This window comes from Alternaria conjuncta (genome assembly GCF_024043145.1).
Source record: "Alternaria conjuncta strain BMP 0040 chromosome Unknown scaffold_1, whole genome shotgun sequence".
Lineage (NCBI taxonomy): Eukaryota > Fungi > Ascomycota > Dothideomycetes > Pleosporales > Pleosporaceae > Alternaria > Alternaria conjuncta.
The window spans coordinates 1,622,957-1,636,683 of NW_026250090.1; the positions used below are offsets into that span (position 1 = coordinate 1,622,957).

The following is a 13,727-nucleotide window of genomic DNA, read 5'->3' on the forward strand; positions in this document are numbered from 1 at the left end:
GGATATCTCCGGCCTTTTCTTCAGTTGCCGTACTGCATACAACGAAATGGAGGATGATATAGCTAAGGTCCAACCCCTACTCCTTGCCACTCGAAAGTGGCAAGATGAGCATCCATATGGCCGTTGTTTGAAGATTGATTCATCACCAGCTTCGATCTTAGCAGGAGGAGCTGGCTATGGCAACATCAGCATGCCGATTTCAGGATCATGGCTCCAGGGTAGCCTTAACCGGGCTTCATTGAAACGATGCGTAGCAGCTCTCCAACCGGTATTGCACCTACCATGGTCGACAATCAACCTCTCTACCCATGTGGATTGTCCGCTGGACCACCTTCAAAGTACCCGCGTAATGTGCCTGGAGCTTTTCTTTAGGGACAATTACGACCCGGCGGAACTCACCTGGATTCAACGATGTGATCGCCTCACCCTCAATTTTCGAGGTGCCACTGAAAAACTTGAATGGTGTACTTGGGACATTGCATTCGCAATCCATGGCCAGAGGGCTCTCAAAGCGATTTGGATACAAAAACCTGATGACAGGCGTAACGGCGACTTATGGACAGTTGGATATGACTTTGTAGAAGGCTTGGAAACAATTAAGGGGCTGCAGTGGAAACAAGAAGTTCGGCAAGGTTTGCTGCGGCGCGAAGGTATATTTTAGGGCTCTCAGGGTTGATCATGTTCACCACGACCTGAAGATCTGAAAGCTTGAGGTCTTGCCTGTGCGGAAGTGGCATCTGCTCACGTCTCGGTGTACGTAGTATGAACAAAGACTGAAGTTAACATCATGGAGGATATAAGGTTTAAAGCTACCCCTTGATCGATCGTTGAATTTATGTGCGTCTTCACAGGCGCATCCTTGTGAGATGAGGGCCGAATATAGCGCCGCGCACGCGCCATGCTGACGGTGACTCGTCATCTCCCGCAGTCTTGTATCTTCCTCATCTCATCCATCTTAGCATGCATCTTTCACATGGTCGGAGTTGGCGGGCGGTCCAGAGCGTGCGATAACTGCAAAAGTCGACGCGTCAAATGTGGTAGGTTTGCCCTGTTTATCCCTGCGCTATTCCGACGCGTGTGTTGACGTCACGAGATCTACGAAAGCCACAATGCGGAAGGTGCGTCACAGCACGACTACAATGTGGTGGCACCCGCGGCATCACATTCGTCCAATTCGATGGCCACGGCCAGTCTGCCCAACCTAGCGATCGCGATGTCGCCGGGTGCTTAGCTGTGGAAGTCGGCACCAGGACGCCTGACACTACTATTCGACTTCACCAGGAAATTCATCGAGCATTGTCGCCTTCTCGCGATGATGTCTTCACTGCGTTCACTCTCTCAAACTTATTGCCGGTGCAGAGCCTGTTGGTGTTCAATCCTGGGGTTATTACCATCAAGTCACTTTCTGCGCTTGCGACTTCTTACTTCGGCATCAAGCACCAGGATAGAGCTATCACGCAGTACGGATTCAAGAGGTACAGTGACGCACTTAGAGCCGTGCATTCGGCTCTTGAGGCTTCGGTGTCTCCGCCTTCCTTTGATCTAATTGAGGCGGTCATGCTTATGGGACTCATCGAGGTACATCAGACGTTCTGCACTGCACACATTTTCTAACCGCTACTAGTTCCTCATCTCGGATCGTGTCGATGGTTGGATAAACCATGCACGTGGGCTAGAAAGGCTCTTCGAGTTGCGCGGACCTGAAGCTATGGCATCACCTCAGTGTCTTGGGATCTTGGATAGGATTCGCCCGTCTCTTATCTTTGCAGCTATTGTCTTGCACAAGCCAACGATAATGTCAGAGGATAAATGGAAATACATCCCCTGGAGCTTACACCCTGAGCACATCGACTCGCTCAAGCTTTTGTTCGACATTATTGCCGACTACCCTCAGCTCTTCATTCTGCGTGATGAGCTTTTGTCAGTTGCGGATGAAGACACAAGGACTGCTGAGACGCAATGTCTCTCTTTGCAATGTCATGAGGTCATCGCCAAACTGAAAAACTGGAGGGAGACTTTTGCGTCTGATCCGTTTCACACCTCTTACGAGACAACCGTATGTCAACCGATACCGCTCATAGAAGACGAGTATGGCGCGTTGCATCCAGCCTGGTCTACTGCCTTCAGATACCGATCACTCTATCACGCGAACGCTGTCACAGTCCATAACGCCGCTACCATCATGGCCCTCCGGTTCGCCGACAGCATCGATGCTGAGATGATGTCATCTTCAGCGTACCATACCCGACAGGAGCAGATATCGACAGCGGCGCTCACTATATGTCGTAGCGTCGAGTACCATCAGCTAGAGGACTGGGGCGAACAGGGCTCTTTTGAACTGCTCTTTCCTCTGCGCATGGCATACGATGGGATCCGCGAGAAGGAGCCAACAATAGCATCATGGATCACATCTGTCATGCAAGACATGTCGGCTGGTGGACGAGGGCCCTGGAGATCCGCTAAAAGCATCCTAGATGTTCGCAAGTGAGGTCGTAGTCAATTAAAAAGGTAGAACAACCGTTTTGTCGCATAAACATGGGCATTCGTGACAAGTCAACGAAGTCTCTTTATCACTACATCCCCTCATTCAGCGACTCAATGATGATATACTCCATCTTCTCGACCATCTTCTGTTCTTTCTCCAACTTCTTACCCTCCTTAACATGAGCTTTGGCCCCTTTCCGGTCCCGCTTCCTAGATCTCCGCTCTTCCTTTCGCGCCTTCTTCTCTTCTTTCTTTGCTCGTTTGCGCTCCGCTTTATCCGCTCTTCTCTTTTGTTTGCCGTTGACCTCATCATGAGATACCAGGGCGGACTCTTTGTTGGAGCTGATGCTAGACTCTGAACTAGAGCTTGAGTCTGAGCTGTAGCCCTTTTCTTCTTTCTTCTTAATACGCCGTTCGATCTGCTTTGCAGCCATTCTGTCGAGAGCATTTCGTTGCTCCATTGGCGGTGGTACGTTGAATGATAGCGGTGCGATGTAGGGCGTGAGCGCTTGCAATCGTCGGTATCCAGCTGTTTGAGGCCGAGAGCTACTTCCTAGGGCTCTTTGCGAAGTCAGAAACAGGGAATCCTTACGGCAGGGCTAAACTTACGCCGACGATGGCATGTGCACATTGCAGCCAAGCTTCTCTTCCAACTGCCTGTTCTTGCAAATCGAAGCTTCCAGGCCACGAGGCGCGAAGTATTCTCGATTCACAGCCTCCAAGAAGCGCCGCGTTCGCATAGTTGTCGTAGGAGCCGTTCCAACTCCGGCGGCCACATTCATGCTGGCGCCAGCGATCATGGTCCAATGATGTGGTCTAGCACTTGTATGAGAAACCGGTAAGAGCCAAAAAGAGAAGTCAACTCACACGATGCCAACCACATGACCCGCTGCATCAAGTGCCTGAAGCGGAACTGGCGGAGCTTGAGCGACACTGAGATCATCAATGAATGCTACAAAGTCTTTCTCGTGGATATTGAAGCGGCGCAGATCGGGGCTGTATGCTCGTATAAATGGGAATGGTGTTCCAAGTAGACCGCTTGCGTCGAGTCTTGGTATCACGACGGGTTTCTAGACAGGTCAGCAATGTTTATTGGCAATGTTTGAAGAGTGGCTAACCTGAAGAGATTGTCGTGGCTGGATTGGACTTGTTATGTAAGGTGTCCAATCTATGGCGTGATGTAAGAACTCATTATCCCGTGGAGACAAGCTAGTCGGTGGTAACGGTGCAGCGTTGTATGAACTATGTGCTCGATGCGGCCGCTCGAAAGAGTGGCTCTCGTATGAAGGAGGTTCTAATGGCATCATGATAGTATGGTATCGAGATTGTATTGCTTTGTGATGAGTGATCTGACACCGGATATAAGTATCTCGAGCCTCAGGCTCAACACAATAACGGAGCTGCTTTGATAAGCCGTGCACGTTGTTCCAAGCCCCCAGCTATGTGTAAAAAGTCGTACTCCTCGGGACTCAGCCTTGCCAGTTACTAGGGACCAAACAATATCAAGCACAGTCAAGCTGACGGCCTCGTAGATCGCTGTCCCAATGTAGTTGATTTCTCGAGCTTACTAACCGCATGTTGTTTAGCGCGGCTAGCGTCGTTTCCTCGGATTACCCTTTCGGGTTCATTTCTCGAGATTGGGCCGATCAACAGTAGAAAGCGTGAGACAAATAGTAGATAGCATCCTATCGCAAGAGAAAGCAGACGTTTGGTAAGTAACTGCTAGTCGTGCATTAAATGATCGACAGCGGCCTGCACGTTGGCCTGGCTAAGCCACGACCCGTTGCATGAGGTAATTGGGTAAAAGCGGTTCACCTTTGGCTGTGGTCTTGGGCCGTTACTGCAGAACCCCATAAGACCATTCCGTACCTCAATAGCTTCCCCGTGTTTGCGGCCTGGTGTTACCATCGGGCTGGATCGGTAAAATCCTCGGGCACCTTCAGTCCTCTTTGCTTCCTTCTGCACCACGCCTCTTTCTTGCCGTGTGGCCCCCACCTGATCATCTCATCTTCAGGATACTCTGCAAGGCACGCAGCTACATCCCAGCGATGTATTTCATTGCCGTCATGGTGGATTAAAACATGATCTACGTGCTCAAGCAGAGTGATGCCCTTGATATACTCCCAATTCCCTTCCAGCTGTTGTCGTATAGTCCAATTCAGACACACCAAGAAGTACCGGGAAGTAACCGACATTGCAGCGTCGGCCGGAGCGGACATATGAGTCAGAACGAGCTGCGCAAGATCGGGAGATGGTGTCTCGACGTTGATGCTGATCGTTCTGATGGATATTTGCCGGTGTTCACTGTCGCTCTTCCTTTCGCCCAGAGGCCCAACATGGGTGAATCGGTTGAATATGCCATAGAAGCCCCATACCACTAGAACAGTGAGGTGAGTGGTTAGTATGTAGTACTAATACTGATAGAGGGAAGGCTTTCCTTACACTGCTTAGGTAGTAGCGGAAAGAAATCTTCAGGTCCTGGATTTGCCGGCGCCCCTAACATGTCTTCAATTTCAGACTTCAGTCGTTCGCTATCGTGTGTCACACAGAGGCGAAGTGTGACATTCAGCTGCTCAATTCTGGTCGACAAAACTGGAACATTGATCCACGTCGCTGCCAATATCCCATTGTCGGTCATTATAAGATCGAGGTCGTACACAATGCTTCGCATTCGTTGTAGCATCTCCGTTGTCTCCGTTCTCAGCTGTTGATTGACTAGCAGTAATCTCGTCGAATTTGAGACGATTGCCTGGGGCTGATACGATGGACCCGATCGCACGAACGGCGTCGGAAACTCATAAGTCGTGTATCCGTCCAGAATCTCTTCGGTTGTCTGATTGAGCACTCGTGGCTGCCGGGCTGGCGAAAGTATGACGTATTCGCATATCTGATCACGTAGTTCACGCGGAAGGCTCATGAGCGACGGCATTGTGCTATCGCGTCGGCCTTGAGGACCAAAGCTGGATATTGGAGAGTGAAGGCTGCCCAGGTGGGTGTTTGTAGTGGGCTCGTCATACCGGCGCACGGCTCTTGCCTAAAGGTTGGTGACGTGGGGCGGCTGCCCTGTAATGAAAAGTGGGGCAGCGCAGCACTATCCCTTTTTCGATCGCCTGTTAGGAAGGAGTATAGCTTTCACCAGAGAACAGTACACGCTCCTCAATCAAATTGAAATCTGTGCTTATTTTGCGCTACCCATGCATCATTTTCACCGACGCAGCTCTCGATTAACCTGGAGCAGGCGAAGACCCACCCAATCCGGGACTTTTACAGTGTGATGGCAATACGCCGCCAACATCGGAAGCGCTACAAAGGAAAAGTCTTGTCAAAACTTCTTCTCATCCGACCCCTTCTGCTTCATCGCGTCCGCAATCTTTCCAGCAATGGCATATACACTGGCGCTAAGATGGCCCGAGATCTGAGTCGGGAACACACTCGCATCCACAACCCGGACGTTTTGCGTCCCGTAAACCTTGCCCTCCGTATCTACCACACCACCCAGCTCCTTACTCATCATTGCGCAAGTACTCACAGGATGCGAGTTGCCATTCATGGCGCCTGTGATCCAGTCGTCCCAGACTTGATCCCTCCAATGAGCACCTTGCGGTACCGCTTCGTAACCGGGAGAGACCTCGCCTGTAGCGTCCTCCGCTAGCGGCGAAGTGGCGAAATACTCGCGGATACGGATTGCAGCAGCAGCCTGCACATACATGTCGATGGGCATCTGGAAGAAGTTTGGGTCGATACGTGGTGGTATAGTTGCATCGGCGGATTCGATGTGTATTGAGCCTCGAGAAAGCGGTATTAGGTCCCAAAGCTGCGCAATAATCTGATTTCCTGTTGGGGCCCAGAGGATCTCTATTAAGGGAACATCGCTCTCAGCAGTGAAGACTAGGTCTACTTGGTGTTGCAGAAGCCGTTCCTGAGTCTCGACGGAGATAGTATCAGGCGCGTAGTCTGCGACAATCGCTGCAGCATAAGCGCTCACATTGGCTTGGAGCTCTTCGACAAGAGCGGGAAGTTCTTTACCAAAGAGATCAGAAGCTGTCAAGAATGTAACGAAGGTAGGATAGCCTGTCCAATTCGTGGACGAGTTGAAGACCATCCCATGCTGCGGTTGATCTGGCAGGTTGGAGCCGACCGAATGGAGTGGGTTGATAGCCTTGATACCGAGAGGTTCAAGTATGGCGGGATTACCTACACCTGAGTGCTCAAGGAATGCTGGTGATCGAATGGCGCCGGCTGCGACAATGACCTCCTTGGAGGCACCGATAGTCTTCGTTACATTTCCCGCATTGATCACCTCAACTCCCGAGGCCACCACTTCCGACGTCTCGGATGATTCATCGTTCCAGATGATGCGTGCAGCAGTGGTATTGAAGAAGACCTGGAGATTGGGGCGTGACGCAACGGGGAAGTAGAAGGACCTGGCTCCATCTGCCCTCGTAGGCCCACTCACATTCTGTGTCATAGGCCACACGTCGAAACCACGCATACTACCATTGTTGGGTTCCTTATTGTAAGGAATACCCATCGCCTGGGAGGTGTCCGCGAACAATTTGGCGAAGCCTTGACGGACCAGGTATGGGGTGAAGCCAACAGCAAGCTCTCCCTCTGTTCCATGTACGCCGTCCCTGAAGGTCGCGCCCTCCTTCGAAAGCTCCTCGCTCGGCTCTTTAAAGCCTTCTTGCTTTAGGTAGTATTCGAGTAGACTCTCCCAGTTCCAACCCTCGTTGCCAAGCCCTTCCCACCCATCAATTTGCTCTTTCTCCGCGCGGATGTACGTCATTCCATTGACCGTAGTACTGCCTCCCAAAGCCTTGCCTGCCCAGTAGTTCACGCTCCGGTTCCCAGCATACTTCTGAGGTGCCGTCATGTACTTCCAGTCAATCGACGTGCCGATGAAGAGGCCGTACTCCAAGATCGACTTCGGTACGTATGAGACATTGGGATTATCGTAGCCAGAATCTCCGGCTTCGATGATGGCAACAGTGACTTCGGGATCGGCAGACAGTCGGTTCGCGACTAGAAGACCTGCGGGGCCTCCTCCAACTATAACATAGTCATATGTCTCTGGTGCGCATGTAACACGGACGACCTGGGTCAGGATGGCGAGAAGAAGAGACCACGACATGATGGGTCATGGGGGTCAGGGTGCGGGATTCCTCTTGGACGCGCCGAGCCTGGCATCTCGGTCTATATACCGGACGTGTGTGTGGAGACCCCAACAAAGTAGGCCTCCCAAAATCCCCGCAACGACCGTCCACCTAGTGGGCTTGCTGGGGTTGAATTATGTCATTGGCTCGTTACGTCACTGCCAAGCATGGACCTGCGTGCCTAAGCATGTACCTTCCCGTCATAGAACTTCGATTTCAAGCGTGGTTTTGACAACGATCACGATGGGTTAGGTATATACTACAACATGTTGGAGCTTCCCGTCAACGCGCATGGATACGTGACGCTGTCCCAACCATACATCGACTAAATAGCGCTCTTCCAATGCGACTACAATGTGACATTCCATGGTACCTATGGATCCTATGATATGAGCTTTCTGAGTATCGTCTTGGACAGTCGGCCTAGATGCAGATCTCTTACCTCACTCCGCATGTTCGAGACAAAACTCCCTCAAAAGCTCGACAAAGATGATTGCTAAATCAGGAATATGAAGTCCGTTGGTGAGTGATCCATCACGTTTCTTGCGCATCGTGAATTTCATTTTTTTCAGGATCGCCAGCCATGTCGAGCGTGAAAGATTGCTCGATCTCAAGAAGCTTACGACACCAGCCAGAGTAGACAGTAAGGCCATACTGGGAAGGGATTGCAGTTCGAAGTTTCAGTAGGCCAGACAGACGCGGTATCGAAGGACGCTCCATAGTCTGGACCAAAACTCACGTGGCCTGGAAGCATACTAAGCTCTTGTTAATCCCGCTGGCTTTACAACGGTCGGTAAGCAACAAACGGATCGTCGGGCTGCCGTTATTCTGAACCAGTCTTACGAGCGTGCAATCTCGATGATTGATCGTTGATGCGGGTTGATGCTGGCCCAAAACGGATGAGATATTCCACAATGGGTCATGCCATAGAGTAGCGATTGTCTTTCCACTCTAGTCGGGTTTTGCGGAGGTCCAGAATCCAGCGCAACATTGTTGTGTTTGCCCATTTCGCAAGTCAAACAATGTGGCTTCATGCAGAAGTCCAGGTTTGGGCAGACATAGATAACGCGATAGGGAAGTCAGAGACCATGAGAAGGACCCTTGATAAAGTGCTATGAGTGCAGCCAGGCAGCTGAAATCCAGAGTATTGTTTCCTAGGTTCTTTGCTCCAACGCGGAGTCCACCTGGACTAAGGATAGCTTCCGAGAAACTGCGAGATTTGCTTTCGCGATGCGACTGATTCCAGCCTTTATGAGTCCTAGGAGATGATTAAAAATTGATCGCTCAGATGCGTAGGGGTGGTGTTGGAGTGATGGTTCATTGCCAAGACACATGTGAACATGCCAGGGAGATGACGGCATCAGCCCTGCGGCTCAGCTTTCCCCTTTTGCGACGCGTCCGGAACACCACTCGGGCACAGCTGCCATTCGAGCAAAGACATCACGAGCGACTCGGTGACAGCGAATCATTCGGCGATAGAGTCAGCGCAAACTAATCACCCGACGGTCGGGCACCTGCGTTTGGTGTCGCGGCTGTGGAGTTACCGAGGCACATGGCTTCCCCACACGAATGACATGCGCTTCAGCCGGCGCGACGGCCGTAACGTCGCGCGTCCGAGTGTCAGATATCTGCTCGGCTCAAGGCTCCTGTGCAGTTCCCTCTCATACAACAAACTCTAAATCTTTTCTTCGGGCCATCTACAATCAGGATGCCTTTCAACACGGAGCTGACGAGGGCGCTCGGCATTAGAGGTAACTTCACCAGCACAGCAAACGAGACGGTAGCTGACAGATGTAGTGCCCGTCGTTCAAGGTGGTATGCAATGGGTCGGATACGCCGAACTCGCTTCCGCTGTTAGCAACGCAGGAGGTCTGGGAATAGTACGTCTGGCGCCCATCACGCATCAAACATATTCTCACGATGGCATAGTTGACCGCCCTTACCCAACCCACACCCGAAGACCTTCGCAAAGAAATCCGCCGATGCCGAACGATGACCAACAAGCCTTTCGGCGTCAACTTGACGCTCCTCCCCGCCATGGTCCCCCCGGACTATGCCGCATACGCCCGCGTCATCATCGAGGAGAAGGTCAACATTGTCGAGACAGCGGGAAACAGCCCAGGGCCGGTGATTAAGCAGCTGAAGGAGGTTGGCACCATCATCTTGCACAAGTGCACTACTATTAGGCACGCACAGTCTGCGGTGAAGCTTGGCGTTGACTTCCTGTCCATCGATGGCTTCGAGTGCGCCGGACACGTTGGCGAGACGGACATTACCAACTTCATCCTGCTCAGCAGGGCTAGGCAATCATTAGGTGGTGTGCCTTTCATCGCTTCTGGAGGTTTCGCCGATGGCCAGGGTTTGGCTGCAGCGCTTTCTCTCGGAGCCTGTGGCATCAACATGGGAACCCGCTTCATGTGCACCATCGAAGCGCCTATTCACCACAACATCAAGCAAGCCATCGTCGACGCGCAAGAGACAGATACCGCGCTCGTACTCCGCCGGTGGAAGAACACATCGCGACTCTTCGCCAACAAGGTTGCGCTGCAGGCTGTTGAGGTCGAGAAGACAAGCCCAACTGGCAAGTTCGAGGAAGTCGCTGAGTTCGTCAGTGGAAAGCGAGGTCGGCAAGTCTTCTTGAACGGAGACCCGGACTTTGGTGTAAGTTTACATCCCCCTTTTCGAGTGTGGTTGACTGACAAACCTAGGTATGGACTGCTGGCCAAGTAATTGGCCTCATCCACGACATCCCCACCAATCAAGAGCTCCTTGACCGCATCGAGCGCGAAGCCGTCGAGACCATGAAGCAGTCGCAATCGCTGTTCGTCGAGGAGGGCGAGAAGCCTGTCGCTGGAGGCGCGTCCATAAACAAGAAGTCGAATAACCCTCAGGCTGAGGTTTGGGGTATTGGCAAGAGCAAGTTATAGACATGGATAATCTGCGTAGCATTACTCGGTCGGCGCAGGGAGCGTTCTGCATGGAATAAAACTTTGATATCATGAGATCGAGGAATGTTCAATTGATAGTGAGATCATGAAGAAATGGGAACGCTTCTCAATCGACAGTGTTGCTTCGTCAAAGGCATAAGCAAACGCGCATCTCTCGCGTTCAAGCCGACAACCACTTCGCCACTGCAGATACCCACGTCTCCATCTTGAGTCACTATGACGTCGAACCTGCACCATCGACTCCAGCTTACGCCATCCTACAAAACTACTTCACGACCGTGTGTCAAAGCATTGATCAGAGACAGATTGCTCACCACACGAAAAGCTAAATAACGAGACCTCTCACACTTCGTTCCACCGAAGCATACACGCCATGTCTTCCCTGACAGGCCAAGAATCTTCAAACACCCAACCCAAGAACCCCGTCAACCCCGGCGAAGACACAGCCGGCACATTCAAGGGCGACCCGAGCGTTCCATTGAAGACCGGCCAGTCGACTGACCCTGTTGGTTTGAGCGCGTCCGTGGACAAGGTAAGCTCCTCGCCTGACATACCACCTGATACCTACCATGCATCATAATAGAAAGGTTGTATCACCCAGGAAGATACTTACAGTTATAGGCTGCACCCGGCCAACAAAACGCCTCAGACACTTCGGAGCAGCGCCGCGGAGAAGATATAACACAAAACACCAAGCAAGAGTACGAGGGAAGTAGCAGTGTCGGTACCAAAACCGGAAGCGAGAGTTTGATCGACAGTGTGGAGAGGAGCATGCATGAGGGTGGTGAGTCGGATCGGAGTGGAGTGGATATTGGACAAATTACTGGCGGACGACAGTTTGAAGGACTTGGTGGTATAGTAACAGCGTCACAAGTCGCTTAGATGAAATCATAATTTAACATTACGATCTTAGCGTTTCATGTGACTGTGTTGGAAATCACCTTCTATGCCCTCTACCTCAAGATGGAGGTATACCTTGCGAACCCACATTAGCCTCAAAGATAGGCCTGAACAGACTACATCTGTAATCAAGATCAGACTGCGGCAGCACAGTAACACCACTTCCCCTCACACCTCCAACATCGCCGAGAACACCCAAGTTCCAGTCTCCTTCTACGGCAGTGGCATTCTGGTCCTGATATACTCCACCTGCCACAAAGTCATAGGCACCAACCAAGACATTACCCTCAGCACCCGTACCGACAGCGTTCCATCCAGGTCCAGCATAAGGGTTCTTCGCAAACTTGGCCCATGTACTCTGCATGAACTGTGCCAAGGCGTACTCTTGCGTCGTCGTATTAGCCAGGGGGTATGTGCGGAACACGAGAGGGATTTCAGAAGCGTGATAGGCACCGAGTTGGGGATAAGCTTGTGTGTTGGCGAAAGAGGCGTTGAAGTAGTAACGCCAGGTGGGGATACCAATAGATGCTGTCGCATTGGCCCATAGTGCTTGTGGACACTGAAACGTGATCTCAGTAACAATCTGTGAGATGACGTCGTAGTCGTTGGTCAAACCGTTGCTACCGATTGGGTATGCAGCTTCGATTGCGGGAATGAGTGCTGGTGCGGCTCCAAAGGTCGCCTGCAGGTAGGCAGTAACGTTTGTTTGGCCGACTGAGAAGACGCGGCCTTCTTGGGAGTTTGTACCTCCTAGTACTGGTATATGCGCGATATCGCCGCTTAGGCGTTGTGCCGCTGGGTTCGATACCAATGTGGCGTTATCAGCAACTGGATTGAATACGAGCGAGTTTTGGTTGATGATGGTCTGCACAGTCGTTGCGTTCGCTGCTCTTACACATGTCAAGTTGCTCTCATGTGTCCCCGGGCACCCGAGGGTCGCTGTGAGGTTGTTCCAAGCGGGTATGCTTGATGTTGCAGGAGCTGCGCGATAGCTGTACTGTCCACTTTGTAGGATGGCGGCCCGAAATGGTGGTGAACTGTCCTTGGGGAAGCTGGTCAAGAGCGCATCGATAGAGAAAGCACCCGCGCTCTCACCGAAGATGGTGACTTTGGATGCATCGCCGCCGAAGGCGTGGATGTTGTGCTGTACCCACTCGAGGGCAAAACGTTGATCAAGGAAGCCGAGATTGCGTTCTGCTAAAGGCAGCTCTGCTGAAGCAGGGAAGCCAAATACTGCGAGCTGTTAGGTGTGAAACATGTGATTTGGAGTGTCGATAGTCACCTACCGTTCGTTCTGTAGTTCGTCGTCACAACGACAACATCTTCGTATGCTGCAAAACTGCTCCCGTCATATTGCTCTTGACCAGCGTTACCGAACTGCAGTGAGCCACCGTAAATCCAGAACATTACAGCCCTGCCGTTGCCGCCCGCAGGAGTCGATGGTGCATAGACATTGAGGTATAAGCAATCCTCCGACTCTTCAGGTGGCGGGTTATTGAAGACAGCCTGCGTGAATTGTGAACTTGACAACGGATCTACTCCATTTAGCTCATATCAAACAGCTTTTATGGTTTGCGTACATCGAAATTGTTGGATACATGCTGGTTTGAACTCGGTCGTATTGACTGGCTCTTGGAAGGGCTCTGCAGCTCGCGGTGGAGAGAATCTCTCGGGTGGTGATGCAAAGGGCACACCTAGAAACTGATGCACTGGTCCAAGTGCATGGGGAAGTGAGGTAGACTTTCCAACTATGACACCCGCGTCGACAGTTGCGGTTGGTACATCGTGTCCGGACGCATAGTCTGCCCAGGTTGTCGTCGCGCCGCTGGACAAGAGCAGAAGACCAACGGAGCCCAATATAGAAGACGAGAACATGTCGGCGGCACTGTGGTACTACTACCCGTGCACTGGCGTCAAGCAGTATCTTGATCTCTTTATACAAGCCTCGTTTTTTTCATTGACGCGAAACCGAGGTCAACACTTTCGTCGCAAGCCACGTCCAGCTTGGCGTGCATCGCGCTGTAAGGTTTCTATCCAAACAAAATCACTTCTTAGTGCGCGAAGCCGAGGCTTAGGAGCCATCTCCGCAACTAAAAAGCATAAGAGCGTCATGGCCATCCCGTGTATGCGGTTGCTATTGAGTAAATACTGCAGCTGGCGCTAAAGACGCGTGCATTTCGCTTGTTGTCGTTCAACGGCTGCATATAGCGACCTGCTGGGGAAGATCAGAAGGTCAAACATT

At 51.7% G+C, this 13,727-nt stretch overlaps 6 protein-coding genes across 6 annotated transcripts; 3 read left to right on the forward strand and 3 right to left on the reverse strand.

The window, feature by feature from the left end:
* Nucleotides 1–1,795: 1,795 nt before the first annotated feature.
* Nucleotides 1,796–2,488, forward strand: J4E85_000595 (uncharacterized protein; the record flags this gene model as incomplete). The annotated part of the gene is made up of 1 exon (XM_051464885.1): nucleotides 1,796–2,488. One exon carries the CDS (start codon nucleotides 1,796–1,798, stop codon nucleotides 2,486–2,488), a length of 693 nt encoding a protein of 230 aa, XP_051331406.1.
* Nucleotides 2,489–2,573: 85 nt separating this feature from the next.
* On the reverse strand, nucleotides 2,574–3,266 carry J4E85_000596 (uncharacterized protein; the record flags this gene model as incomplete). Its single annotated transcript, XM_051464886.1, has 2 exons — nucleotides 2,574–3,045; nucleotides 3,094–3,266. The coding sequence occupies 2 exons, from the start codon at nucleotides 3,264–3,266 to the stop codon at nucleotides 2,574–2,576; spliced, it is 645 nt and encodes a 214-aa protein (XP_051331407.1).
* Nucleotides 3,267–5,806: 2,540 nt separating this feature from the next.
* J4E85_000597 (uncharacterized protein) lies at nucleotides 5,807–7,615 on the reverse strand (the record flags this gene model as incomplete). The annotated part of the gene is made up of 1 exon (XM_051464887.1): nucleotides 5,807–7,615. One exon carries the CDS (start codon nucleotides 7,613–7,615, stop codon nucleotides 5,807–5,809), a length of 1,809 nt encoding a protein of 602 aa, XP_051331408.1.
* A 1,730-nt stretch (nucleotides 7,616–9,345) lies between these two features.
* Nucleotides 9,346–10,564, forward strand: J4E85_000598 (uncharacterized protein; the record flags this gene model as incomplete). Its single annotated transcript, XM_051464888.1, has 4 exons — nucleotides 9,346–9,388; nucleotides 9,435–9,517; nucleotides 9,567–10,298; nucleotides 10,346–10,564. 4 exons carry the CDS (start codon nucleotides 9,346–9,348, stop codon nucleotides 10,562–10,564), a joined length of 1,077 nt encoding a protein of 358 aa, XP_051331409.1.
* Nucleotides 10,565–10,958: 394 nt separating this feature from the next.
* On the forward strand, nucleotides 10,959–11,467 carry J4E85_000599 (uncharacterized protein; the record flags this gene model as incomplete). Its single annotated transcript, XM_051464889.1, has 2 exons — nucleotides 10,959–11,117; nucleotides 11,207–11,467. 2 exons carry the CDS (start codon nucleotides 10,959–10,961, stop codon nucleotides 11,465–11,467), a joined length of 420 nt encoding a protein of 139 aa, XP_051331410.1.
* Nucleotides 11,468–11,543: 76 nt separating this feature from the next.
* Nucleotides 11,544–13,360, reverse strand: J4E85_000600 (uncharacterized protein; the record flags this gene model as incomplete). Its single annotated transcript, XM_051464890.1, has 3 exons — nucleotides 11,544–12,718; nucleotides 12,772–13,020; nucleotides 13,066–13,360. 3 exons carry the CDS (start codon nucleotides 13,358–13,360, stop codon nucleotides 11,544–11,546), a joined length of 1,719 nt encoding a protein of 572 aa, XP_051331411.1.
* Between the last annotated feature and the right edge of the window lie 367 nt (nucleotides 13,361–13,727).